This window comes from Falco peregrinus, chromosome 6, assembly GCF_023634155.1.
Source record: "Falco peregrinus isolate bFalPer1 chromosome 6, bFalPer1.pri, whole genome shotgun sequence".
NCBI lineage: Eukaryota > Metazoa > Chordata > Aves > Falconiformes > Falconidae > Falco > Falco peregrinus.
Window position 1 is genome coordinate 84,649,814 of NC_073726.1, and position 23,926 is coordinate 84,673,739.

Consider the following 23,926-nt stretch of genomic DNA (forward strand, 5'->3'; position numbering starts at 1 on the left):
TTGTTGTGTCTCATTTTTTGCTTTTTTTCCTTGCCTTCTTCCCCAAGCCGGAAGGGATTGAGATGGAAACTACCTACAACTCTGTGCTCTGTGCACCTGGTAAGGGCCTTTTGCTTTCTAACACTTCCTTTGCTGAGGTAGAGACAAAAGGCCAAGGGAGAAGACAAGGTTTGTGAATGCTCCACTCTGAAAAGAAACGTGTAGGGATCTGATAAAACTGGACAAACTAGATGTATGTCCAACTGATAGTTAAATCAATTCCTCCTAAAGGAGAAGAGCTGAGGCTGTAATACTTCTCGCAATTACAGGGACAGAAGCATATCTCTTAGGAACTGAGGCTGATCAGGTCCCTGAGGGAAAGAATATCTGGGATTTAATGGAGTTGTCTCTAATATCTTTCGTTCAATGGGTGTAAAGTCATAAACTGGACTCTGCAGTAAGCCAGGTCCACCCACCAAAGCAGAGAAGCCCAGAAAAATAGGCTGGAAATCGTATTTGTCAGTCAAGGCCAGCTGATGAATGCATATGTTGAAGTCGGGAAACCCCTGTGTTAGGGATGGTGTCTCACCCTCCTAGCTGCTACCCATGCATGTAGATATATATGGAATTGTAACCAAAATGATCTGATTTTTATCCTAGAAAAGTCAATATCAGAGCCAGTCTCCCTGGTTCTCCCAGAGACTGTGGTTGATGGCTCAGCCAGAGCATATTTCTCAGTACTAGGTAAGTGAAGCATTCTTAAAGTGTCACATGCTATTTTGAAACACTTCCGTGTTTCTTCAGGCTGTGCTCAGTCTGCTGGCAAGCCCTGAACTGTACTAATTCACACTGGAAATTTTCCCATTACCCAGGTGACATCATGGGCACTGCCATGCAGAACCTGCACCAGCTCCTGCAGATGCCGTTTGGCTGTGGGGAGCAGAACATGGTCCTGTTTGCACCCAACATCTACGTCCTGGACTACCTGAACAAGACAGGGCAGCTGAGTGAGGAGGTCAAATCCAAGGCCATCGGATACTTAGTGAGCGGTGAGCTGGGACATGGCTTTTGCTTCTCTGTTCATTCCTTCCCTTGGCAACTGGATAAGGATGCTACTGGCCACTGGCATGTATGATCTGGGAGAGGCTGTCCTAGTGCATTCTCTGGAAAGGAACATGATACTGTGGTAGGTCAGGTGTATATAATGCAGTATCTATATGCAGGGTGAAAGAGGACAGCATCCAAACAGGAACTTAGAAAAAGTCCAGGACTGGCAATAAGTCAGGAGTTTTCCCTATAAGAAAAAGGGATATATGAAATCCATAAATCAGACTGTAACTATTAATCATGACAGCTGCTTATGTAGGTCTGAGATGCTCCTTAGGATTAAGATTTAGAAAGTGTCACTTGCCTTTGTCTAGGCCAGAATTTTAACACACTAGTTAGGACATGTTGCAAACAGAACACTCGTACATATGGACACAGTGGGTATCTGCTGACTAACGGACTGGGTTTACTCTGTTATTTCACAGAAAAATTGCACTTCCCCCAGTGGAAGTTACCCTCTTTTCTAAATCCCTATCATCTACTGTGGGATCACTTTTGTAATTCAGCTCCCTGGGAACTGTTCTCCCATTTCTCTCAAGTCTGGGATACTTTTACCTCTCCTCATCAAGTCTAGGGCAGAGAGCAGCAATGACCACAGATAACCAGTTTCCAGGTGTTTTAGGAAAGAGGAAGAGCACAAGAGTGGAGGTACTCAATGCTGTGAGTTTGCCTGAACTTCCACTGAAACACTGAGCAGTGTAGCTCCCACTTGTGCCATTGTAGGGGGGACCCTGCACCCCGTGTCTGCTACATTTCCTTTGCATGGCTCCTTGAAAAGTAGTGACAGCTAAAATATTCTTCCACTCTCCATTTCAGGGTATCAAAGGCAATTGAAGTACAAACACTGGGATGGTTCTTATAGCACCTTTGGGCCCCGTTATGGGCAAGTTGGAAATACCTGGTAAGATTTCAGTAACACTGGCTTCTCATTTCTGCTTGTCATGGTCTTCCTTTCCTCAGTGTTCTCTAGTTCTTGGTCATTGTGGAGGTTGAAATGGAGGTGAAGATGAAATTATAATCATGACATTATAGAATAATCATGTGGGATGATGGAGCAGGATGCTAAGGGAGATGCCATTTAGGTCCGCAACACTGCACTGATAGCTACTTACCTCCCCTGACACCCTTCTTCAGCAAAAGTGAGGGTGACTTGCACAGTGCTAGTTCTTGTTAGCAGAAGAAGCTGATGAATCCCGAGTGCCATTGCCCACCTCCTTGTAGCCCTCAGGGCTATGAATGGCAGGCTCCATTTAGCATTGTCCCTGTGTCACTGAGTCACTAAGCTAGATCACAGTTTCCAACCAGCCCACTGTGATCAAGTCCAGAACAGCGATGTCCGCATGAACCCAATGACCTCTCATGGATACAAGGCCTGCTCAGGATGTTTCAGTTCCCTCTGTCACTTTCAGGCTCACGGCCTTTGTCCTCAAGTCCTTTGCCCAGGCCCGGCCTCACATCTTCATAGATGAGAAGCACATCCAGGATGCTTTGGTCTGGCTCACCCAAAAGCAGAAAGAGAACGGCTGTTTCCGCAGTTCTGGGACACTCCTGAACAATGCCATGAAGGTAACATGTTTGCCTGGTTGGCTCCATTTGGGCTTTGTCGGGCTGGAACTCAACCATAAGTAACTCTGGAACCAGCACGGATATTTCAGACCTTGGGGTTGGGGAGGAAGGGGGAGTTATATATACAAGCTATCACAGAAGCAGGGAGAAGCAAACAGCATCTTCTGAAGCACTTACCATGAGAAGGAAGCTAGAAAGAATTTGTCCCTGCAGGACATAGATATGTAGCACAGGGAGAATCCAGTAGTGCTGTGTGGGATCAATGTCTACTTTTGTGATTCCCTGCAGGGTGGAGTGAATGATGAAATCACGCTGACAGCCTACATCATTATTGCATTGCTGGAGATTCCTCTGCCTGTAACTGTATGTGTCTGCACCCCAACCCAAGCCATAGATGGTACTAACTTGACCTAATAGTGCCAGGTCCCTTTACATTTAGAAAGAACAAATCCTGTCTGAATATCCTATCCATTCAAACCTAGACTGGAATAACACTTTTCCTCCATTTTTCTCCCCTGTCCAATCCTGTCTCCCATATACACATTTCACTTAATATTTTTCTGAGTTCTTTCATGGAGAATCATGCCTTTGCTTCTACAAAAGAGTACATCTTGAATCAACAATGAGTTAAGTAATAGTTGAATCTCTGAAATGAGCCAGATAGGTTTTTCTACACCCACAAAAATCTCCTTTTGTTTGTTGGAATAGTACATTCCTATTGAACCACTTCTATGGTCCTATTGAGTTGGCACAAGAGCACGGGTCTCTGAAAAAAGGTGGCACACTCAGGGATTTGTTCTCATTTTCTCTGCCTCTTCTACATTGTTTTATGCAAAATCCCCATCCTTAATGCTTGGGGGATAAGGTATAGGTATAGGGAATATCATAAATGGTAGTCTGTGAAAAGCCTGAGGCCACTTTAAAGCAATGTAGGTTTGGTCATTCTGACCCCTAAGACTGTGATCCCCTCCCTGTGAGACAAGCTTGTGGCACAGGTAGAACTGGGGTGTGAATTGCAGCAGAAGGACTGCTGAGCCAGGATGGTTGCCAAACTGCTGTAAACCCTCTGCTCCAAATGTGGTAGGCACTATTTTCTGTTGGAAGTTTTTACCTGTACAGTAAGAACCAGCAAAAGGAATTATTTTTTCAGTAGTGTGACATGGATGACATTAACTCTACCGGGAGAGTATGGATGCCCATTCTTTCCATGAGGTATTGGACCTGAAGGGAAAGAGATACAAAATGGTACAATCTTTGCCAGACAGGGGAGTCGCAATGTCAAAGGTCCATAGCCACCATCCAATTCCTGTTCTTCTAAGATGAACCACAATATGCGCTCTGTCTCCTCCAGCTCAGTCTGTCTCTCCTTCCAGCACTCAGTGGTGCGTAATGCTCTCTTCTGCCTGGAAACAGCAGCAGATGAGAAAGAAAACCACGTGTACACCAAGGCTCTGATGGCATATGCCTTCTCCCTGGCAGGCAAGGAGGACAAGCGGAAGGCATTGCTTGGCTCACTTGAAAAGGAAGCTGTGAAAAAGGGTGAGTGCTCCAGGCGGGACATCTCTTTCACTGGCATAAGATCTTCCCTTGAGAAAAAAATGCCTTTGGCTGGTGGGGCAATGGCTGTAGGAACTGGCTTGTGTGGGTAGGGAAAGGTGGAGGGAGAAGAAAGACTTGTGCAAAGGGGTTGCATTTTTGAGAGCTCCCTCTCAGTGCCCAGTCCTACTTCTGTGCTCCAAGGGAGTTCATCAGGAAGCACCAGGCACCATCCCCACCAGTGCTGCACTAAAGGATAGCTCTGCTAGCATCTCTCCTCAGTCAGCTCCTCTTGCCGCACCACGCACTGCTTAGCAAAGGCTTAGCCATGTTTATGGCCACTCCTTCCTCCAGTGCATGTGCTCAACAGAGAACAAAGTTGGCCGTGCACGGCACAAGACATGATAGATCAGAGATGAGCTGGTTGTGTTGAGAGAGAAAACAAACATGCACCTCATTTTGGAGGCCTTAGCATAAGTACTAAGTCTTGCAGGAAATCACGTAATGACTCGGAAGCGCCCTGCCAGAGTCAGGCCGGACAGTGGGTTTGCCCGAGCATTGGGTAGCAGGGTTGTGAAGGAAGAATGGCCAGCACCTTTTGCCTTCTCTGCCTGCAGGTTGACTGTCAAGCCCTGGTCACATTCTTTGGGTCATTTTGCCTCACAGAGCTTGTCACTGCCCAATGCCGGCAGCTTGACTCAACAAGGGAAGCAGTGCCAGCCTGGTGCTCTGCTGGTGCTCAAGCCCATGAATGTCTGTGTGAATCTGGAGTCTAGGACAAAGCGGTCTCAGCGGTCTCAGACTAGTCGCAGCAAGCAGAGAGCTGTCTAACACTTCCCATTTCATCCCACATGACAGATGCGTCCTGGAGGCTCCGTCCTCCCAGCTGGCCTGGCAGCAGACTAAGGACTCCCTTGCAATAATTACTACTAACTGCTTGTTGTCTTGTCTCCACGCTCCCTGCCTCCTGGAAAGATGGGTCTGTTCATTGGCAGCGGCCTGGGAAAGAGCCAGAGGTTGATCTCCCGTACTATCGCCACCGAGCTCCCTCTGCCGAAGTGGAGATGACAGCCTACGTGCTGCTTGCTCACCTCACCACGCAGCCAGCACCTTCCCAGGAGGAGCTGTCATTCGCATCTCTCATTGCAAAGTGGATCAGCGGTCAACAGAACCCCAACGGAGGCTTCTCCTCCACCCAGGTGAGCCGCTTCCCTCCTACGACCTCACACATCAACGTCAGAAGACGAGAAGTGCCGGAGACCCAGGTGGGAGCACAGTAAGGTTTGCCAGGGCAGGGGCTGTAGCCCTGCGGTATTTACCATGGTTGCCACGTCCCCAAGAGGCTAGAGGCCAGTATCTCAGGTAACGCTTCTGGAAATGACGGATGCTTTGATTAATGACCTGTTTTTCCTGACACAGTGGGGCAGGACAGTAGGGACACAAGGGACGTGTGTCTGTGCCACTGGAGAGGGCTCCCACTGCAGTGCGTCGGTGCCCGTGAAGTTGCTGCTTCACCCTGTGGCAAGGGAGTGAAGGCTCCGCAGTGCTCCGTGCCAGGGAGCTGGGGGAACATGCAGCTGCTGTGCAGAGGACACAGGAAGGGAACGGGAATGCCCCAAAGCTGCTCTTCTCCTCTGTCCTTTCTACTTAAAACTGGAGAAAGTGAAGAATGGAGGGGAGGGTGCCTGATGACAGCAAAGGGCAGGCTGTGGGAGGACAGGCTGTGGAAAGGCTGACTGCATCCCCCTGGGAGCTGGGACCCGTCTCTTTCAGGACACAGTGGTGGCTCTCCAAGCCTTGTCCCTGTACGGAGCCGTCACCTATGCCAAGAGCGGAGCGGCCTCCAAAGTGACCCTGCGATCTGGAGGGGACTTTCAACAGGACTTCCAAGTGGATCCCACAAACCGGCTGCTGCTCCAGCGTGTGCCCCTGCCCCAGGTGCCAGGGGAGTACAGCACGGAGGTGTCTGGCGAAGGATGCGTCTATCTGCAGGTGAGGGGGATGGGGGCAGGTGCCATCCTAGGAGGGGAGCGCCTCACCAGGCAGCAGCCAGGGAGAGGGCAGAGGGGCAAGAGAGAGGGGAGAAGTGGGAGGGAATGCTCTGGGAGAGGGAAGAGGGCAAGGAGAGTAGAGATGGAGAAATCGTGGGAGGGAAAGAGGGAAGGATCTGCACCGTGGAGGTGTTGTGAGAAAGGGTGAAGTGGGGAGCCTGGATGGGGAGAGGACGGTCTCTCTCACACGGTGAGCATGCAGGCACACACGCTCACACAGAGCCGCTGGCTTTCCTCTAGACAAGCCTGAGGTACAATGTGCAGCCCGCGCAGGAGGATGCACCCTTCATGCTTCATGTGTACACAACCCCAGAGACATGTGCGGACTCCAAAGCTCACAAGGTCTTTGACATAGGCATAAATGTCAGGTGAGTCTGTGGGTCTGAGCCTTCCTGAGACGCCATGGCAGCTGCGTTCTGGTGAGCTGGTTTGGAAGGCCTGGAGAAGCAGTGCAACCCTTTGAAAAGTGGGCAGGGAGCAGCTGGGCTGGGAGGAGAGACTGTGGAGGAAGGACATGTCCTGCAGCGGTGGAGCTGTGTGGGCAGCCAGGGGCTGGGCAAGGGAGAGGCTGCGTAGGTGACTAGGAGACCCCGGCATAGCTGGAGAAGAAGGTGCTGGACCGCTAGGACGTGGTGGGTGCCGAGTGTTACAGAAAAGTTGGAAATGCCCCCAGCAGTGCCCCCCACTTTGGCTTGAGGTGCACTGAATCTTTGTTGCTTGGTTCCTCAGTTACACCGGGGAGCGCAATGGCTCCAACATGGTGATTGTTGATGTGAAGATGCTGTCAGGATTCATCCCTGTGAAGTCTTCCGTGAGGAAGGTAGGATGCTGTTTGTCAAACAAGCTACATCCAGCTGCTTATATTCAAGACACCTTCCAAGTGTCTATAGCAAACCAGAGGGCTTCAGGGTTGGAATGAGCTTGATCTCGCCACTGTCCTCTGCCTATTTGCCTTGTACAGTGTTCTCTTTTCAGACCTGCCTTAAGGCCAGCACAAGGGGAGACAATATGATGAATCTAGAAAAAATAGATTAAGTAACTTTTTCTTTGGACTGGTGATGGGCCCCTTTATTATCACTGTGTTCCAGTAGCTACCTCCAGGAAGGTAGGATGCTGTGTCAAGCATTCCATTGAGTTTATAAGTCTTTAATCAGGGGCATCAATTTTCTTACTTAAAGGAGCATCAAATTCTTTTCCAGGTATTTTCTTTACTGCTAGACCTGTTCCTCTTTTCCTCCAGGTCTTTCACCCCTCTGCTGTGGAGGGGGCATGAATGAGGGATGCCAGTAGCATCACTCTATTTCCACTCATCAAGCGCTCTTGGTAGCTTGCAATAGCTGAAATATATGTGCAGCTGGGACCTGAGAGCCAGAGCTGGAAGGAGATCATCATGTCTAATTTCAGGGACTCAGGATATATGACAGCTATTACACTGCCATTCCCTCCCTCCATTTTTATGTCAAGGAGATGCAAGAGCATGTGATGATGGGAACTAGGGGGAGACTTACTGTGCAGGCTTCACACAAAAGTGTTTGCCATGTCCCCTGGGAAGTATTCCCTGTGCTTTACTTCTCAGCATCCACCTGCTGAGATTCTAGGGGTGGGAAGAAGCTTAGATGAGTTGAAGGAGGATTGACTAACTTCCTTTCAGATCAGCAACCTCCTCTCTGTCTCCTGTTTACAGCTCTCAAACACCTGGTTTCACCAGGTCCAACGGACAGAAGTGAGCACAAATCACGTTCTCGTGTACATAGAGCAGGTGAGGACTGACACAGGGCTGCCGTGGGGCACACAGTGAACTCTGCAGCACACTGGCAATAGCGTGCACAGAGATGGGGAGCAATGCTAAGCATCTGTGGGCCTGTAAACACAAAACATAAACCTGTCTGCCACTGTGCTGTTTTCTGTCACATAGCAGACACCTCTGTCCCTCCACACCACAGACAGATCATGCCCCGACCCCCCCACCAGCCAGAGCCTCCCCCAGCGTGGGGAAAGGCCCCAGGGTTCCCCCTTGCCCCTCAGCCAGGCCTGCAGCCCCCCAGGCCCAGCACGGGGGCAGGGGAGAGCGAGGGAGCCCGGGGCAGTGCGGGGCTGCCCCTCAGCCTCCACCGCTTCCCTTCCCCAGCTGGGCAGCGAGACCCTCAGCTTCTCCTTCGCGGTGGAGCGGGACATCCCCGTGCAGGGCCTGAAGCCAGCTCTGGTGAAGGTCTATGACTACTATGAGACAGGTGAGTGTGGGGCTGGGGGTGCCCGTGGGACCGAGGGTGGGCAGTGGGCTGCGTGAAGGGGCACGGGAGCTGTGGGGACCCGCAGCTGTCCCTGGCCCGGGCCATCTCCCGTCCCCCCCCATGCGAACATGGAGATGGTGAGCAGGTCTGGGTGGTGGTGACTCTGCGGGGATCCCTGCGTGGCTGCTCCTCACAGCAGAGCTGCTGTGCAGCCGTCCATCCTCCCCGGGGAGAGGGTGGAGGAAGCCAAACCCCCAGCCCTCCCACCGTGGTGCCTCCGAGGCCGGCCCTGCCTCGCCACAGAGAGGAGCCATCCCATGGGGCAGAGCTGCAGGTGCCGGGGGTCCCGTGTTCAGGTCTGGCCCCAGAGCACAGCCGTGCCCTTGCTCCCAGCCAGTCCTGCTGCTCCTTGTGCCTCTGCTGTCCTGGATGCTGCTCCAGGGTGGCGGTGACGCAGTTGTCCCCACCCCACCCCAGGGTGTGCTGGGAGAAGGTGCCTGAGCAGCCCTTGGGCACGCTGGAGTGGAGACCTGATGGGGCTGCCAGCGCCGGGTGGCTCTGCCTTGCTGGGTGGCCTCTGGCCGTGGCAGTGGCTGGGGCTCCCTCCCACCCAGCTGGGATCTCTGGGGGCAAAGCTGGGGGTGGTGGCGGCAGCCTGCCGTGTGGCCTGGGAGGAGCATCTCTCTGGCACCCATCCCTCTACCAGGGCATCAAGGGGCTCTGACAGCCCGCTCTCTCCCTTCCATTCTGTTTTCCAGACGAATTTGCCACACAGGAGTACAGCGCTCCCTGCGCCACAGGTAGGGTGCTGAAAGTGCTTCCCTTTGCAGTTCTCTACACCTTTTTCATTTATTTCTGTTCTTCCAGCCAGTGCTTCTGTCTTTCTGCTCAAGTTTGCATGAGTTTGGCACAACTCACAAGCACAGATTTTGTATACAAAACTGAGAGCACAAAAGGCACAATGTTGTTGTACCATTCAAAATCTACCATCCCTGAATTCTCACAGTGGTTTCCATAGTCCAGTTCTCCTGACCTGAATGAAATTTGTGTCCCGATTGTTCTGTTGCTGCCCTCTGGACTTTTTCTTTGATTTCAAGTTTCTTATATAATGCTTATTGTCTCAGATTTCAGGTAAACTCTGGTCCTTCCTGAGAGCTCCAGATAGTGTAGCTGTGGGATCATGCTGAGGGGACTTGGTTCTTTCAAAGCACCCAGGACATTCCTCCCCCAAAACACTCCATCTGAAGCAACAGAGCAAATTAAGACCATGAAAAGATAACCCATAAAGAAGCATGTCATGGTCTGACCTACCATGAGGCAGGTATTCCTCATGACACTAGGCAGCCAGCCCTCAGTCTTGGTTTGGAGTCTGAGCTGGAAGGACAGAGAGGTTATGATCTTTGGGGGATTCTCTGCAGTACAAGACCACATGTGCTTGGCTTTGTGTTTGGAGCACAGGTAATGTAGGAGCTTCTGTGGAAGGCCCTGACCAAGGATACTTCTTTTGTCCTGTGTGGAGTCTTCCAATATGAAGATTAGCATATGTGACTTCCCATCAGCTGCCCTGTTTCAGGTGTTTGGAATATGGAGGCTTCTGGGAAGCACTGAGACCCTAGGAACTGTTTTTTCACAAGGCATGACTGTGGCATCTGAGAGCAGAGAAAAAGTGATTTGGACTTGGGAAAAGCAAAAGCTTTATCTCTTCCTGGTATTAAACAGTGAAATTTATGTCCTTTTGTTTTCTTATCTGATGTCTTGGAAAAGAGCCTGAACTCCCACACTTTCACTCCATACTCTTTGCTAACCTGGACTGTGTCCGTAGGTACAGGCTGTGTTCTGCTGATTCTGGGCCTACAGCCTTCCTTTCCTGGAAAAACATGAGTTGTAAGACAGACACTGAGTGGATGGTAAAGCATTTCCAAAGTGTATATTGGTGTGGTCTGGTTATCCAGTCTGAGGCTAGTGGGGAGACTTTAGATTTTAGGCTATTCTTCCCCATGTCTGTTAAAAGGCAGAGGTTTTCTCTTCCTTGGAAAGGATGGTGGGAAGTTGCTAGTTAAGAGGTCCATCCGCTGGTCTAGGTGTCCAAAGGTGGTCTGCACTGACTTAAAAGGATGATAGCAGTTGCAAAGCAGAAAGCTTCCATCCTTGCCCTGAATAGTACTGGTGCAGCAGATCCCTTCTACTCTCTGCAGAGAAATAAATACACTTTAAGAGCATCTCATTGCTGCAGTAAACATTCTTGTTGCCTGTTTGCACTGTGCTCCTGTGTCCATCCCAGCTGTGACAAATCCCACTCTGCTTATCTCTTCCAGTGGGTCAGAAAGAGTCTCAGCCCTCTCTCAATCTCACATAGCTTTGAAGGTGACATGAGTGTTGAGTGCTATGGATGACCCTCAGTTCTGGTCAAACAGCAGCTCACTCTCCTGTACTCTGCTTCACACACAACTTGGCTTCCCAAACTCACATTTTGCTCACTCTGTCTCTCAGCCTGAAAGAGGGAACTGGCATATCTCTCTTAACTCCTCTACCTTCTCATCTTCTTCCATTCTTGCAGAGGAAGTAGACCAGGACAATGCATGAAGAACACTCCCAGTTGCTGGAACTTCCCTGCCTAGCTACCATCACCACCATCTATGGACTGACAGATAAATAGTGCCTGCAAGGAATAGGAAATGAACTTTACAAATAAATTAACTGTACTCACGAATGGGTTTTGAACAGTTTATTCCCAATTCTGTTTTTTCCTGCTCAGCCTCCAGTCACAGCTTTAATCTCCCTGGATTCTTATGTCAAAGAACATCTCATCCAGACATGCCTTTGTGCAGGAATAAGGACGAAAAGTGAGGAATATTTTTTTAAAAAAGAAGACAGAATGATTTAAGTTGGGGTCAGCCTTTCTAATGTAGCCCTCTCAGTGTTATGTACTCTGGACTTGTGATCTGAGACCCTATCTAATCAACAAAGGACAGGTACTTCTTGAGAACAATTTCTCTCCCCTGGCTTAGAAACCATAACCTTGATTGAACTGGTCCCTGCAGGTGCCTGTCCATGTCTCCCACTGGTAAGCAGCCTAGATTGTTAGCTAATGTTACATGAAATTCAGCCTCTGTGATGTGCCCCTTAGACTTCCCTTCCAGGACTGTTTCTTGTTTGTAGAAGAGTGGAAGGAGATAGACGGTATGTCCTCTTCTAAGATTAGAGTGTGCATGGAGGGGTAGGAGGGATGTGTGCATGCATTATGCCTTCAGCTGCTAATTTATAATGGCCGGTTCTCCAGCTGAAGCTTGAGCCTTCTTATGGAAACTTCCATATCTTGTGCCTGCTGCTTCTGGACATTCCCAAGGAGAAGCTCATGACATTTGCCAGTAACTTAACTACCTAAGTCTAGTTTAAATGGCAAATGTATTTAAATCATAGACTTGCTTTGATCAAACTCTCTATAATCCTCTTACATATCTCTAGGAATGTTCTTTTCTTGGTTTTGTCCCATTAATTTCTGGTTTAAACTTTTGAATGACAGAAAGATCTCATGTGACTTTATTCTCATGAAATGCTTATTGTTAGGCATCATGGCTTATTGTTTATCCAAAGTATGCACAGCTATTTGTTCCATCCAGTTTTTTTAGTGTGCCTATCCCAACAGCATTACTGAGAACAAATAAAGTTCATCATCTTTTTTGCTAGATATTAATATTGTGACACCTTGTCTCCTGTGGTGTTTGGCATTTACTCACTCAAGACCTTCTTGACACTTCATATTCAGAGAAGTCTATGGAATGAACTGTCTTCAGTGAAAGCTGAGCAAAATTTCTAATAAACCATGAATACTAATTGCATTTTGTCTTGATTTAGAAATAGTAAAACCGCCTAATTTCCTGCTATAAGGGAATTAATTTTCCAAGGTCTCAAAGCAACATAGTTTTTAGTTGCTGAATTAAACTGTTTTGACTTTAGACCATTGTGATTTGCCTTTGAAGCATAACATGCATGCTCCTTGGGGATGGAAATTCAATATTCAGACATTCCTGTACTTCTTTAAGGTAGCCTTGTTGAAGTTTCTTATGTGGTATGCCCTGGAGGACCTGCAAGTACGTGATTGACGATTCACAGCCTAGTCAAGTAGAGAGATGTAGAAGCCAGCCAGGGAGCCCCAAAAGACAAGTGTTATGGCTGCCCATGGGCAACAGTTAGATGATGTCTAATTTATAAGGCAGCAGCAAAACATTAACTGTTTCCATGGTCGAAAGCCATTATCGAAATTTTGTGAATTGAACATACTCCAGTGATTTTACAGACTTCTGAATTATCATGATGATCACTTTGTTGCATTTGAGGCAGAAGAGATCCAACACCATAACCATGTACATAACATGTAGAGTACTCACCAGAAAGTAAATGAAAATGAAGGAGCTGTTAGCACCCACCTACAGCCCACTGTAAAGGAGGGTCTGTATTTGCAGACCTGGGTCTGTATGTACAAGTTTGCAGACCTGGCACTTTTGAACTGGTTGCCCCTAACTAACAGTGGGACCGTGTCTCTCTGGCACAGTCAGTCTCTCATGACCCCATAGCAGGGGAACAGCTATGAAAGGGGCCAGAGTAAACTGCTTTCCTCACACAGTGAGGAATTGTAGCTCATGAAGGGGAAAGAGGGTCTTGAGACACCTACATGGACAACGATGATGCAAAGAGCTTCAGTGTCACTGAAACAAATAAAAGTTCTTTGCTGCAGCAGTGAATTATTTTTTTGACAACCTGGGTCTGTGTACATGAAAGGAGCTGTGTGAGGGACTCCTATAGGTGTGTTTGCTTATGCTTACATTGGCAGGATCAAAGGCACCTCTGCACACAGAACCATGTAAATAAAATACGCAGGGTGCCATATGACCTACTGAGCTAAGGCTGATTGCCTCTCCATCCCTGGGAGAGATCTAGACTAGAGACAATATGATCATTTGGAAAACTGACATGTGAAAAGTTTAACCCAAACTACCCGATGGGAATCCAGGGCATCCCCTCTGAATTCTGCTGAAACACTGTAAGCCTAGTTGTGAAGGAGAAAAAAATCCAAACCACTTTAAAACATTACTAATAGAAAAACCCAAAAGAGACCTACAGGCCTCCACTGAGAGGGAGAGGATAAAGTTCTCATGAAAAACGCAAGTGGTTTGGCTCATAAGGTGGTTCTTGGTTGAAATTCTATGGTTGTCCTGAGTGCCATCACATGGCACATACAGGACAACCCAGTGGTGTTCAGGGTCAGTCAGCATGGGTTTATGAAAGGCAGGTCCTGCTTCATTAACCTGATCTCCTTCTATGACAAGGTGACCTGCTTAGTGGACAAGGGAAAGGCTGTGAGTGTTGTTTACCTAGACTTTAGAAAGGCCTTTGACACTATCTCCCACAGCATTCTCCTGGAGAAACTGGCTGCTCATGGCTCAGATGGATGTACTGTTCGCTGGTTAAAAAACTGGCCGATGGCCAGGCCCAAAGAGTTGGGGTGGATGGAGTTACATCCAGTTGGTGACCGGTCACCAGTGGTGTTCCCCAGGGCTCAGTACTGGGGCCAGTTCTGTCTAACATCTTTATTAATGATCTGGACAAGGGGATCGAGTGCACCCGCAGGAAATTTCCAGACAATGCCAAGTTGGAGGGGGGAGTTCTGATCTGCTTGAGGGTAGGAAGGCTCTGCAGAGAGATCTGGACAGACTGGATCAATGGGCCAAGGCCAATTGTATGAGGTTCAACAAGGAGAAATGCCAGGTCCTGCACTTGGGTCACAACAACCCCATGCAACACTACAGGCTTGGGGAAGAGTGACTGGAAAGCTGCCTGGGGGAAAAGGACCTGGTGGTGTTGGTTAACAGCCAGCTGAACATGAGCCAGCAGCGTGGCCAGGTGGCCAAGAAGGCCAATAGTGTCCTGGCCTGTATCTGAGACAGTGTGGCCAGCAGGACCAGGGAGGTGATCTTCTCCCTGTACTCAGCACTGATGAGGCCACACCTTGAATACCGTGTTCAGTTTTGGGCCCCTCACTACAAGAAAGACCTTGAGGTGCTGGAGCGTGTCCGGAGAAGGGCGACGAAGCTGGTGAAGGGTCTAGAGCACAAGTCTTATGAGAAGCGCTGAGGGAACTGGGGTTGTTTAGCCTGGAGAGAAGGAGGCTCAGGGGGGACCTTATTGCTCTCTACAATACCCAAAAGGAGGTTGTAGGCAGGTGAGTGTTGGTCTCTCCTCCCAAGTAACAAGCAATAGGACAAGAGGAAATGGCTTCAAGTTGTACCGGGGGAGGTTTAGATTGGGTGTTATGAAAAATTTCTTCATCAAAAGGGTTGCCAAGCACTGGAACAGGCTGCCTAGTGAGGTGGTGGAATCACCATCTTTGGAGATGTTTAAAGACATGTAGATGCGGTGCTTAGGGATATGGCTTAGTGGTAGACTCGGCAGTGCTAAGTGGATGGTTGGACTCTATGATCTTGAAGGTCTTTTCCAACCTAAACAATTCTACCATTCTATGAATGACACTGTTAAGTTCCCAGTCCCTCTCTGATTTCACTTCAACTGTTTAGAAACAAGCAATACCTTCACCACTAGAATGGGAAAGTTCACAGGTCTTCCCTTCACTTCTATCTGGCTTGCCATGAAAGATCAGATTGGACAGGCTCACACTGTCCTTCCAGCTCATGGCAGTGAGTTCACAGTGAGATCAAAGGCAATGTGCGATCAGAGGTTTATGTTCAAGGATTATCTTGCAGAAAACACTCGCTTTTAGAGGCAGGGAGCCAAGCTTCCAGCGTGTAATGGATCAGGTAGGATTTCCTCTCCTCCTGGAGACAAACCTCCTCACTGCCAAAAGCTGTCTGCTTTCTGGTATTCCTGAGGAGCTGCCAAACACCACCTTGCCATGGATGGCTCTGGATTTAAATCTCAGGCCATCACGGAGTCTGAGCTGTGGATGGGGGGAGACACAAGACACAGTACCAAAAATAAGGCCAGCGTCATCTGATGAGAATCAAGACTTAATTTATTTATAGTTTTACTTTCTTTTTGCTGTTGAGGTGTCCTTCTCTAACATTTCAGTAGCCCCCCCTCAACAAGAAGATCTTCTAGGGGCAGAGACACGCGAGCTGATCCAGCAAGGCCCAGACAAGATGTGCTCTTCAGACATTTCCCTGTTCAGCCTTGGCTGGAGGTGGGAAAAAGACAGAGAGAGGCAAGTGTCCTGGTGAAGCAGTGTCCAGAGCCCTGGACATCTTCTTTGTGTTCTGGTGGTTATGTGAGTTAAAGCCCTGTTAAAACTTGGGAAACTGCTTCACCTAAAAATACCCAGTTGCAGGCACATAACAGAATGGGAATGGCTGGACATGTTCAAGATATCCATGCTACAGAGAGGGGAAGGGAGGCAGATTCGTACTGGAGATACATGAGCTACCCTAGTACACATTCTCTCTCAGCACCTGGACTTCCCAAAGAAAGGCAAAAAGCAGCCCAGGGCAGAATTTGAAAGGTCCCCACCTAAGACGTGAGTAACATCAAAACTTCACCAAGATGCTTGTAGCCTTCTGTGGCTGCAGCATTGCAAATGTGGCCCTGAAAAGGGCAGAGACATGAAAGGCTGAGTGTGGTATTCAGTCCCAAGGGGATTTCAGTGTTGTTTGTACAATGTGACACACGGACAGAGGTAAAGACAAGTGTCTCTGTGTGAGTGAAGGCAGTGACGCTGGGATTGCCCTTCTCAGTGAACCAAAACGAAAGCTGCGTCCGATCGGACACAGGACATCAGGTGGCCTTGCCCTTCCCCGCTGCACCGAGGCGTGCCTACAGACTGCAACGGACCATGGAGATGAAAGCTGAGAAGATACACAGGCTGAGGAGACCCAAGGTCTGCAATGACTCTCATTGGAGACAACCTGCAATAGCCCATGCTGCAACATCTCAGTTATTCCTGTGCACCCTACCTGTGGCGCAGGGAGCGCTGTACTCCTGTGTGGCAAATTCGTCTGGAAAACAGAATGGAAGGGAGAGAGCGGGCTGTCAGAGCCCCTTGATGCCCTGGTAGAGGGATGGGTGCCAGAGAGATGCTCCTCCCAGGCCACACGGCAGGCTGCCGCCACCACCCCCAGCTTTGCCCCCAGAGATCCCAGCTGGGTGGGAGGGAGCCCCAGCCACTGCCACGGCCAGAGGCCACCCAGCAAGGCAGAGCCACCCGGCGCTGGCAGCCCCATCAGGTCTCCACTCCAGCGTGCCCAAGGGCTGCTCAGGCACCTTCTCCCAGCACACCCTGGGGTGGGGTGGGGACAACTGCGTCACCGCCACCCTGGAGCAGCATCCAGGACAGCAGAGGCACAAGGAGCAGCAGGACTGGCTGGGAGCAAGGGCACGGCTGTGCTCTGGGGCCAGACCTGAACACGGGACCCCCCGGCACCTGCAGCTCTGCCCCATGGGATGGCTCCTCTCTGTGGCGAGGCAGGGCCGGCCTCGGAGGCACCACGGTGGGAGGGCTGGGGGTTTGGCTTCCTCCACCCTCTCCCCGGGGAGGATGGACGGCTGCACAGCAGCTCTGCTGTGAGGAGCAGCCACGCAGGGATCCCCGCAGAGTCACCACCACCCAGACCTGCTCACCATCTCCATGTTCGCATGGGGGGGACGGGAGATGGCCCGGGCCAGGGACAGCTGCGGGTCCCCACAGCTCCCGTGCCCCTTCACGCAGCCCACTGCCCACCCTCGGTCCCACGGGCACCCCCAGCCCCACACTCACCTGTCTCATAGTAGTCATAGACCTTCACCTGAGCTGGCTTCAGGCCCTGCACGGGGATGTCCCGCTCCACCGCGAAGGAGAAGCTGAGGGTCTCGCTGCCCAGCTGGGGAAGGGAAGCGGTGGAGGCTGAGGGGCAGCCCCGCACTGCCCCGGGCTCCCTCGCTCTCCCCTGCCCCCGTGCTGGGCCTGGGGGGCGCGGGGGCTGCAGGCCTGGCTGAGGGGCAAGGGGGAACCCTGGGGCCTTTCCCCACGCTGGGGGAGGCTCTGGCTGGTGGGGGGGTCGGGGCATGATCTGTCTGTGGGGTCGGAGGAAAGCCTGCTGAGGGCTGGGAGGAAAGTATCAGTAAGTCTGAAAGGTCAGCAAGAGTCAGTATGAGATTCAGTCCTATTCTTTGCAGAGCTGTGGTAGTTTTGAGTCCCCGGTCTTTTCCCCCATGTCACCGTATGTCCCAAAGCCTGTATTTCTGACCCGTCCTCACCCTAGGTGGAAACTCACCTTTTCCAGATATACAAGGACATGGTTGGTACTCAGCTCTGTGCGTTCAATAATGCGGTGGCTTTCCAGCTGGAGAAAGAAGACCAAGATTTTACCATTGAGTTTGGTGTCCCTGTGCCCCTTGCAAAGCCCTACAGATGGGATGTACTGTGGATGAGACACCAGGGTACTCAGGGAACTAAGTGAGCAGCATGGAACTGCCTCTTTGGTGTGCTGCTAGATATCACAGTCCCCAGACCTTCCCTTCACCATCCTGGCTGACAAAGTACAGCCTAACTCAGCAGGGACTGAGCACTGCTTCAAGCAGTGATGAAACAATTCTATGAAAATCCATGCCTTCTGACTTGCTAGTTCTGCAGTGTCGTATGATTGCCCTTATTTTCCCAACCATGCACCTGTGTAGCATGTCAAATAGTGACCCAAGACCTAAACAGTTACAATGCTATAAGGTGTTGTCAGATCAGCAGAGGGAAAAATAAAACAGCACTACTTTTGAATGTCCTATGCAAACAGTGCTTCTAGGGAGCTACTGGAACACAGTGATAAAAGGGCGCACCATCAGTCCAAAGAAAAAGTTACTTAATCTATTTTTCCTAGATTCATCATATTGTCTCCCCTTGTGCTGGCCTTAAGGCAGGTCTGAAAAGAGAACACTGTACAAGGCAAATAGGCAGAGGACAGTGGCGAGATCAAGCTCATTCCAACCCTGAAGCCCTCTGGTTTGCTATAGACACTTGGAAGGTGTCTTGAATATAAGCAGCTGGATGTAGCTTGTTTGACAAACAGCATCCTACCTTCCTCACGGAAGACTTCACAGGGATGAATCCTGACAGCATCTTCACATCAACAATCACCATGTTGGAGCCATTGCGCTCCCCGGTGTAACTGAGGAACCAAGCAACAAAGATTCAGTGCACCTCAAGCCAAAGTGGGGGGCACTGCTGGGGGCATTTCCAACTTTTCTGTAACACTCGGCACCCACCACGTCCTAGCGGTCCAGCACCTTCTTCTCCAGCTATGCCGGGGTCTCCTAGTCACCTACGCAGCCTCTCCCTTGCCCAGCCCCTGGCTGCCCACACAGCTCCACCGCTGCAGGACATGTCCTTCCTCCACAGTCTCTCCTCCCAGCCCAGCTGCTCCCTGCCCACTTTTCAAAGGGTTGCACTGCTTCTCCAGGCCTTCCAAACCAGCTCACCAGAACGCAGCTGCCATGGCGTCTCAGGAAGGCTCAGACCCACAGACTCACCTGACATTTATGCCTATGTCAAAGACCTTGTGAGCTTTGGAGTCCGCACATGTCTCTGGGGTTGTGTACACATGAAGCATGAAGGGTGCATCCTCCTGCGCGGGCTGCACATTGTACCTCAGGCTTGTCTAGAGGAAAGCCAGCGGCTCTGTGTGAGCGTGTGTGCCTGCATGCTCACCGTGTGAGAGAGACCGTCCTCTCCCCATCCAGGCTCCCCACTTCACCCTTTCTCACAACACCTCCACGGTGCAGATCCTTCCCTCTTTCCCTCCCACGATTTCTCCATCTCTACTCTCCTTGCCCTCTTCCCTCTCCCAGAGCATTCCCTCCCACTTCTCCCCTCTCTCTTGCCCCTCTGCCCTCTCCCTGGCTGCTGCCTGGTGAGGCGCTCCCCTCCTAGGATGGCACCTGCCCCCATCCCCCTCACCTGCAGGTAGACGCATCCTTCGCCAGACACCTCCGTGCTGTACTCCCCTGGCACCTGGGGCAGGGGCACACGCTGGAGCAGCAGCCGGTTTGTGGGATCCACTTGGAAGTCCTGTTGAAAGTCCCCTCCAGATCGCAGGGTCACTTTGGAGGCCGCTCCGCTCTTGGCATAGGTGACGGCTCCGTACAGGGACAAGGCTTGGAGAGCCACCACTGTGTCCTGAAAGAGACGGGTCCCAGCTCCCAGGGGGATGCAGTCAGCCTTTCCACAGCCTGTCCTCCCACAGCCTGCCCTTTGCTGTCATCAGGCACCCTCCCCTCCATTCTTCACTTTCTCCAGTTTTAAGTAGAAAGGACAGAGGAGAAGAGCAGCTTTGGGGCATTCCCGTTCCCTTCCTGTGTCCTCTGCACAGCAGCTGCATGTTCCCCCAGCTCCCTGGCACGGAGCACTGCGGAGCCTTCACTCCCTTGCCACAGGGTGAAGCAGCAACTTCACGGGCACCGACGCACTGCAGTGGGAGCCCTCTCCAGTGGCACAGACACACGTCCCTTGTGTCCCTACTGTCCTGCCCCACTGTGTCAGGAAAAACAGGTCATTAATCAAAGCATCCGTCATTTCCAGAAGCGTTACCTGAGATACTGGCCTCTAGCCTCTTGGGGACGTGGCAACCATGGTAAATACCGCAGGGCTACAGCCCCTGCCCTGGCAAACCTTACTGTGCTCCCACCTGGGTCTCCGGCACTTCTCGTCTTCTGACGTTGATGTGTGAGGTCGCAGGAGGGAAGCGGCTCACCTGGGTGGAGGAGAAGCCTCCGTTGGGGTTCTGTTGACCGCTGATCCACTTTGCAATGAGAGATGCGAATGACAGCTCCTCCTGGGAAGGTGCTGGCTGCGTGGTGAGGTGAGCAAGCAGCACGTAGGCTGTCATCTCCACTTCGGCAGAGGGAGCTCGGTGGCGATAGTACGGGAGATCAACCTCTGGCTCTTTCCCAGGCCGCTGCCAATGAACAGACCCATCTTTCCAGGAGGCAGGGAGCGTGGAGACAAGACAACAAGCAGTTAGTAGTAATTATTGCAAGGGAGTCCTTAGTCTGCTGCCAGGCCAGCTGGGAGGACGGAGCCTCCAGGACGCATCTGTCATGTGGGATGAAATGGGAAGTGTTAGACAGCTCTCTGCTTGCTGCGACTAGTCTGAGACCGCTGAGACCGCTTTGTCCTAGACTCCAGATTCACACAGACATTCATGGGCTTGAGCACCAGCAGAGCACCAGGCTGGCACTGCTTCCCTTGTTGAGTCAAGCTGCCGGCATTGGGCAGTGACAAGCTCTGTGAGGCAAAATGACCCAAAGAATGTGACCAGGGCTTGACAGTCAACCTGCAGGCAGAGAAGGCAAAAGGTGCTGGCCATTCTTCCTTCACAACCCTGCTACCCAATGCTCGGGCAAACCCACTGTCCCGCCTGACTCTGGCAGGGCGCTTCCGAGTCATTACGTGATTTCCTGCAAGACTTAGTACTTATGCTAAGGCCTCCAAAATGAGGTGCATGTTTGTTTTCTCTCTCAACACAACCAGCTCATCTCTGATCTATCATGTCTTGTGCCGTGCACGGCCAACTTTGTTCTCTGTTGAGCACATGCACTGGAGGAAGGAGTGGCCATAAACATGGCTAAGCCTTTGCTAAGCAGTGCGTGGTGCGGCAAGAGGAGCTGACTGAGGAGAGATGCTAGCAGAGCTATCCTTTAGTGCAGCACTGGTGGGGATGGTGCCTGGTGCTTCCTGATGAACTCCCTTGGAGCACAGAAGTAGGACTGGGCACTGAGAGGGAGCTCTCAAAAATGCAACCCCTTTGCACAAGTCTTTCCTCTCCCTCCACCTTTCCCTACCCACACAAGCCAGTTCCTACAGCCATTGCCCCACCAGCCAAAGGCATTTTTTTCTCAAGGGAAGATCTTATGCCAGTGAAAGAGATGTCCGGCCTGGAGCACTCACCCTTTTTCACAGCTTCCTTTTCAAGTGAGCCAAGCAATGCCTTCCGCTTGTCCTCCTTGCCTGCCAGGGAGAAGGCATATGCCATCAGAGCCTTGGTGTACACGTGGTTTTCTTTCTCATCTGCTGCTGTTTCCAGGCAGAAGAGAGCATTACGCACCACTGAGTGCTGGGGAGAGATAACCTCTGATTAGAAGTCTGGGGAGAAATTAGGGTTTTGCCTTACTAATGGCACATCATTCCCATGAACTCTGAGGAGGCGTCTGCCAGAATGAGGTCTAGGAACATGTAGGGTACAATGTGTTCCAGAAATGCCAAAATTGACAGCTCATGATTCTTTTAACACAGGGCTCAACAACCCAGTCCTTTTTGCAATTTGGAGCAAATTCTAGGCTGTACTGTGCTGTCATAGACTGACACAACATAACTGACTGAAGAATAGGGTGCAGCCACGTACAGTTATAGGCAGAGGGATCTCCAGCAATGCGATAGTAATGTAGGCCGTCAGTGACACCTCGTTGTCCACGCCTCCCTGCAGGGAAACACAAAGGTAGATGGTGACCCCACCTAGCTTCTTACCTTCAGTCTTTTCTCCCACTCCAGTGGGAATACTTTATCCTGCATTGTAGACTCTTAGCTTGCCTCTTCCCCCTTGCAGCTGATGTGGAGGTATCAATACCACTTCCAAAGTGCAGGTTAGACTTTGTTCTCCTTCCTATCGTGGCAATCATACCGAATGCCGTCTGACTCCCTAGTGCTTGCCATTGACGTGGGAATTTCCTGTCTGCCTGTATGCTCGAGAAGCTCAGCTGGACCCATCTGACTTATGGTTGAGTTCTAGCCTCACAAAAAACCAACCAGGTGGACACATTACCTTCATGGCATTGTTCAGGAGTGTCCCAGAACTGTGGAAACAGCCATTCTCCTTCTGTTTGTAAGACAGCCAGACCAAAGCATCCTGGATGTGCTTCTCATCTATGAAGATGTGAGGCCGGGCCTGGGCAAAGGACTTGAGGACAAAGGCCGTGAGCCTGAAAGGAAGAAAGAGCAATGTGGAAGCCTGAGCAGGCCTTGTGTTCATCTCAGGTGACAGGGCCCATGTGGACATCATTTTTCTGGAGAAAGGCAAGAAGGCCTGGGGAACTGTGAGCCAATTAGTCAGATCACATACATTTTATATCTTCACCTCAAAAAATCATTCAAAAACCTGCTTCCTACCTTGATCTCTTGTCCCTCTCTTGGACCACAAACTCTGTGATCCCTTTGTGTTGAGGCTACAGTTTGAAGGACAGTGATTGTTGAACTATATCTGAAAAAAATCTCTTGGGAAAAAGTAGAGAATTGCATGCCAGTTAGCTCAACACTTGAGTAACAATAGTACTCAAAATGACAATGTAGAATAATTAAATCCCTGTTAGCTCATGGATCTACTGACAGGACTCTTGCACTAGAAATCCATGCCTCATGGGTTTCCCAGAACTCCTCAGAGTTTAAAAGTAAAGAAGAACATGTCAAAAGAGTTTTTGCTAGAGTTGTTACAAACAATTATGGAGAAGCCAACATACCATCAGGAGCCAAGTACTGTTTCAGAAACTAAAAGCAAACCAAAGGTGATTAAATCATCCATTCTTATCCTTACCTAAAGTTGAAAATGTATGACAATGATATGCTGAAACAAAACTTTTCAGTAAGTCGCATAGGCAACACATACAGTCCTCCAGGCTGCCTTTGCTTAGTAACACACAAACATTCTTGGAATAAAACATACAGTACTGCTGTTGGATTATCATCCTTTCCACTTATCTAGAAACACCTTTCCCAGCAGCCTTCTCAGCAGATGCTAGTCTAGAAGAGCTGCCACTGCAACTCTTCAGCCCTTCTCAGTCAGGATGTGAAATCCCTGCTATGCTTTTTCCCTGATTTATCTCCATTTCCTTCTTTTCTGCCATGGTCCTCATGCCTGCTGGTGGGAGGATGTGCTTCAGCTACATAACTGGCTGATGCAACCTATTTCATCAAATAGAAGGCAGTGCAGGGACCACTGGAAAGACTGCTGGTCTGCAACAGCATTACTGTCATGCAGCATTTATTATAAATGTGTAGGTGAGAAAGAAAAGCATATAGGGGAGGCATAGGCAACATTGAAATCTCACCAGGTGTTCCCCTGCTGTCCATAACGTGGTCCAAAGGTACTGTAAGAGCCATCTGGGTGCTTGTAGTTCAGCTGCCTCTGATAACCTGCATATGGAGAGTTAAAGCAAAATTCAGATGCCAAAGAAAGTCTGCTGAGGGAAGGGGAAACAGAAAAACAGCTGTATCAGTGAAGGCAAAAGAGAGAAGAGTAGGTCAGTCCTATCCTAGCTAATAAGAAGTACCGTTACATCCCCACCTCCACGCACTGCTTGCACTGCATGAGGACAAGCAACACCTGCTGTTCTTCAGAAAGAAGGCAGGACATGTTGATGACAACAGACAAGTCACTGTAGCAGGTCATCTGACAGCTCTGCACTGCATTGCAACCCAAGACGGAGCAGAGAAAA

General features: G+C 50.3%; 2 protein-coding genes across 6 annotated transcripts in view; one reads left to right on the forward strand and one right to left on the reverse strand.

Moving 5' to 3' along the window:
* LOC101922413 (alpha-2-macroglobulin-like) overlaps nucleotides 1-12,304 on the forward strand; it is a 40,034-nt gene extending 27,730 nt beyond the window's left edge. For 3 of the 4 annotated variants that reach the window (XM_055809077.1, XM_055809078.1, XM_055809079.1), the window contains exons 22-36: nucleotides 48-99; nucleotides 640-723; nucleotides 852-1,028; nucleotides 1,903-1,987; nucleotides 2,496-2,652; nucleotides 2,941-3,015; nucleotides 4,026-4,191; nucleotides 5,164-5,387; nucleotides 5,962-6,180; nucleotides 6,480-6,607; nucleotides 6,969-7,059; nucleotides 7,924-7,998; nucleotides 8,368-8,470; nucleotides 9,229-9,270; nucleotides 11,028-12,304. In XM_055809077.1, the coding sequence (XP_055665052.1) occupies nucleotides 48-99; nucleotides 640-723; nucleotides 852-1,028; nucleotides 1,903-1,987; nucleotides 2,496-2,652; nucleotides 2,941-3,015; nucleotides 4,026-4,191; nucleotides 5,164-5,387; nucleotides 5,962-6,180; nucleotides 6,480-6,607; nucleotides 6,969-7,059; nucleotides 7,924-7,998; nucleotides 8,368-8,470; nucleotides 9,229-9,270; nucleotides 11,028-11,053 (1,704 nt within the window). In that variant the 3' untranslated portion in view covers nucleotides 11,054-12,304. Of the gene's footprint in view, nucleotides 1-47; nucleotides 100-639; nucleotides 724-851; nucleotides 1,029-1,902; nucleotides 1,988-2,495; nucleotides 2,653-2,940; nucleotides 3,016-4,025; nucleotides 4,192-5,163; nucleotides 5,388-5,961; nucleotides 6,181-6,479; nucleotides 6,608-6,968; nucleotides 7,060-7,479; nucleotides 7,528-7,923; nucleotides 7,999-8,367; nucleotides 8,471-9,228; nucleotides 9,271-11,027 lie in introns of those variants that run through there. The other variant, XM_055809080.1, reaches the window with a different exon arrangement.
* A 2,882-nt stretch (nucleotides 12,305-15,186) lies between these two features.
* Nucleotides 15,187-23,926, reverse strand: part of A2M (alpha-2-macroglobulin) — a 30,792-nt gene continuing 22,052 nt past the window's right edge. The window contains exons 25-36 of one of the 2 annotated variants that reach the window (XM_055809075.1): nucleotides 23,540-23,624; nucleotides 22,261-22,417; nucleotides 21,844-21,918; nucleotides 21,390-21,555; nucleotides 20,194-20,417; nucleotides 19,401-19,619; nucleotides 18,974-19,101; nucleotides 18,522-18,612; nucleotides 17,728-17,796; nucleotides 17,232-17,334; nucleotides 16,432-16,473; nucleotides 15,187-15,422 (exon numbers count right to left, since the gene is read on the reverse strand). In XM_055809075.1, coding sequence (XP_055665050.1) covers nucleotides 15,409-15,422; nucleotides 16,432-16,473; nucleotides 17,232-17,334; nucleotides 17,728-17,796; nucleotides 18,522-18,612; nucleotides 18,974-19,101; nucleotides 19,401-19,619; nucleotides 20,194-20,417; nucleotides 21,390-21,555; nucleotides 21,844-21,918; nucleotides 22,261-22,417; nucleotides 23,540-23,624 — 1,373 coding nt within the window. In that variant the 3' untranslated portion in view covers nucleotides 15,187-15,408. Of the gene's footprint in view, nucleotides 15,423-15,476; nucleotides 15,660-16,431; nucleotides 16,474-17,231; nucleotides 17,335-17,727; nucleotides 17,797-18,521; nucleotides 18,613-18,973; nucleotides 19,102-19,400; nucleotides 19,620-20,193; nucleotides 20,418-21,389; nucleotides 21,556-21,843; nucleotides 21,919-22,260; nucleotides 22,418-23,539; nucleotides 23,625-23,926 lie in introns of those variants that run through there. The other variant, XM_055809076.1, reaches the window with a different exon arrangement.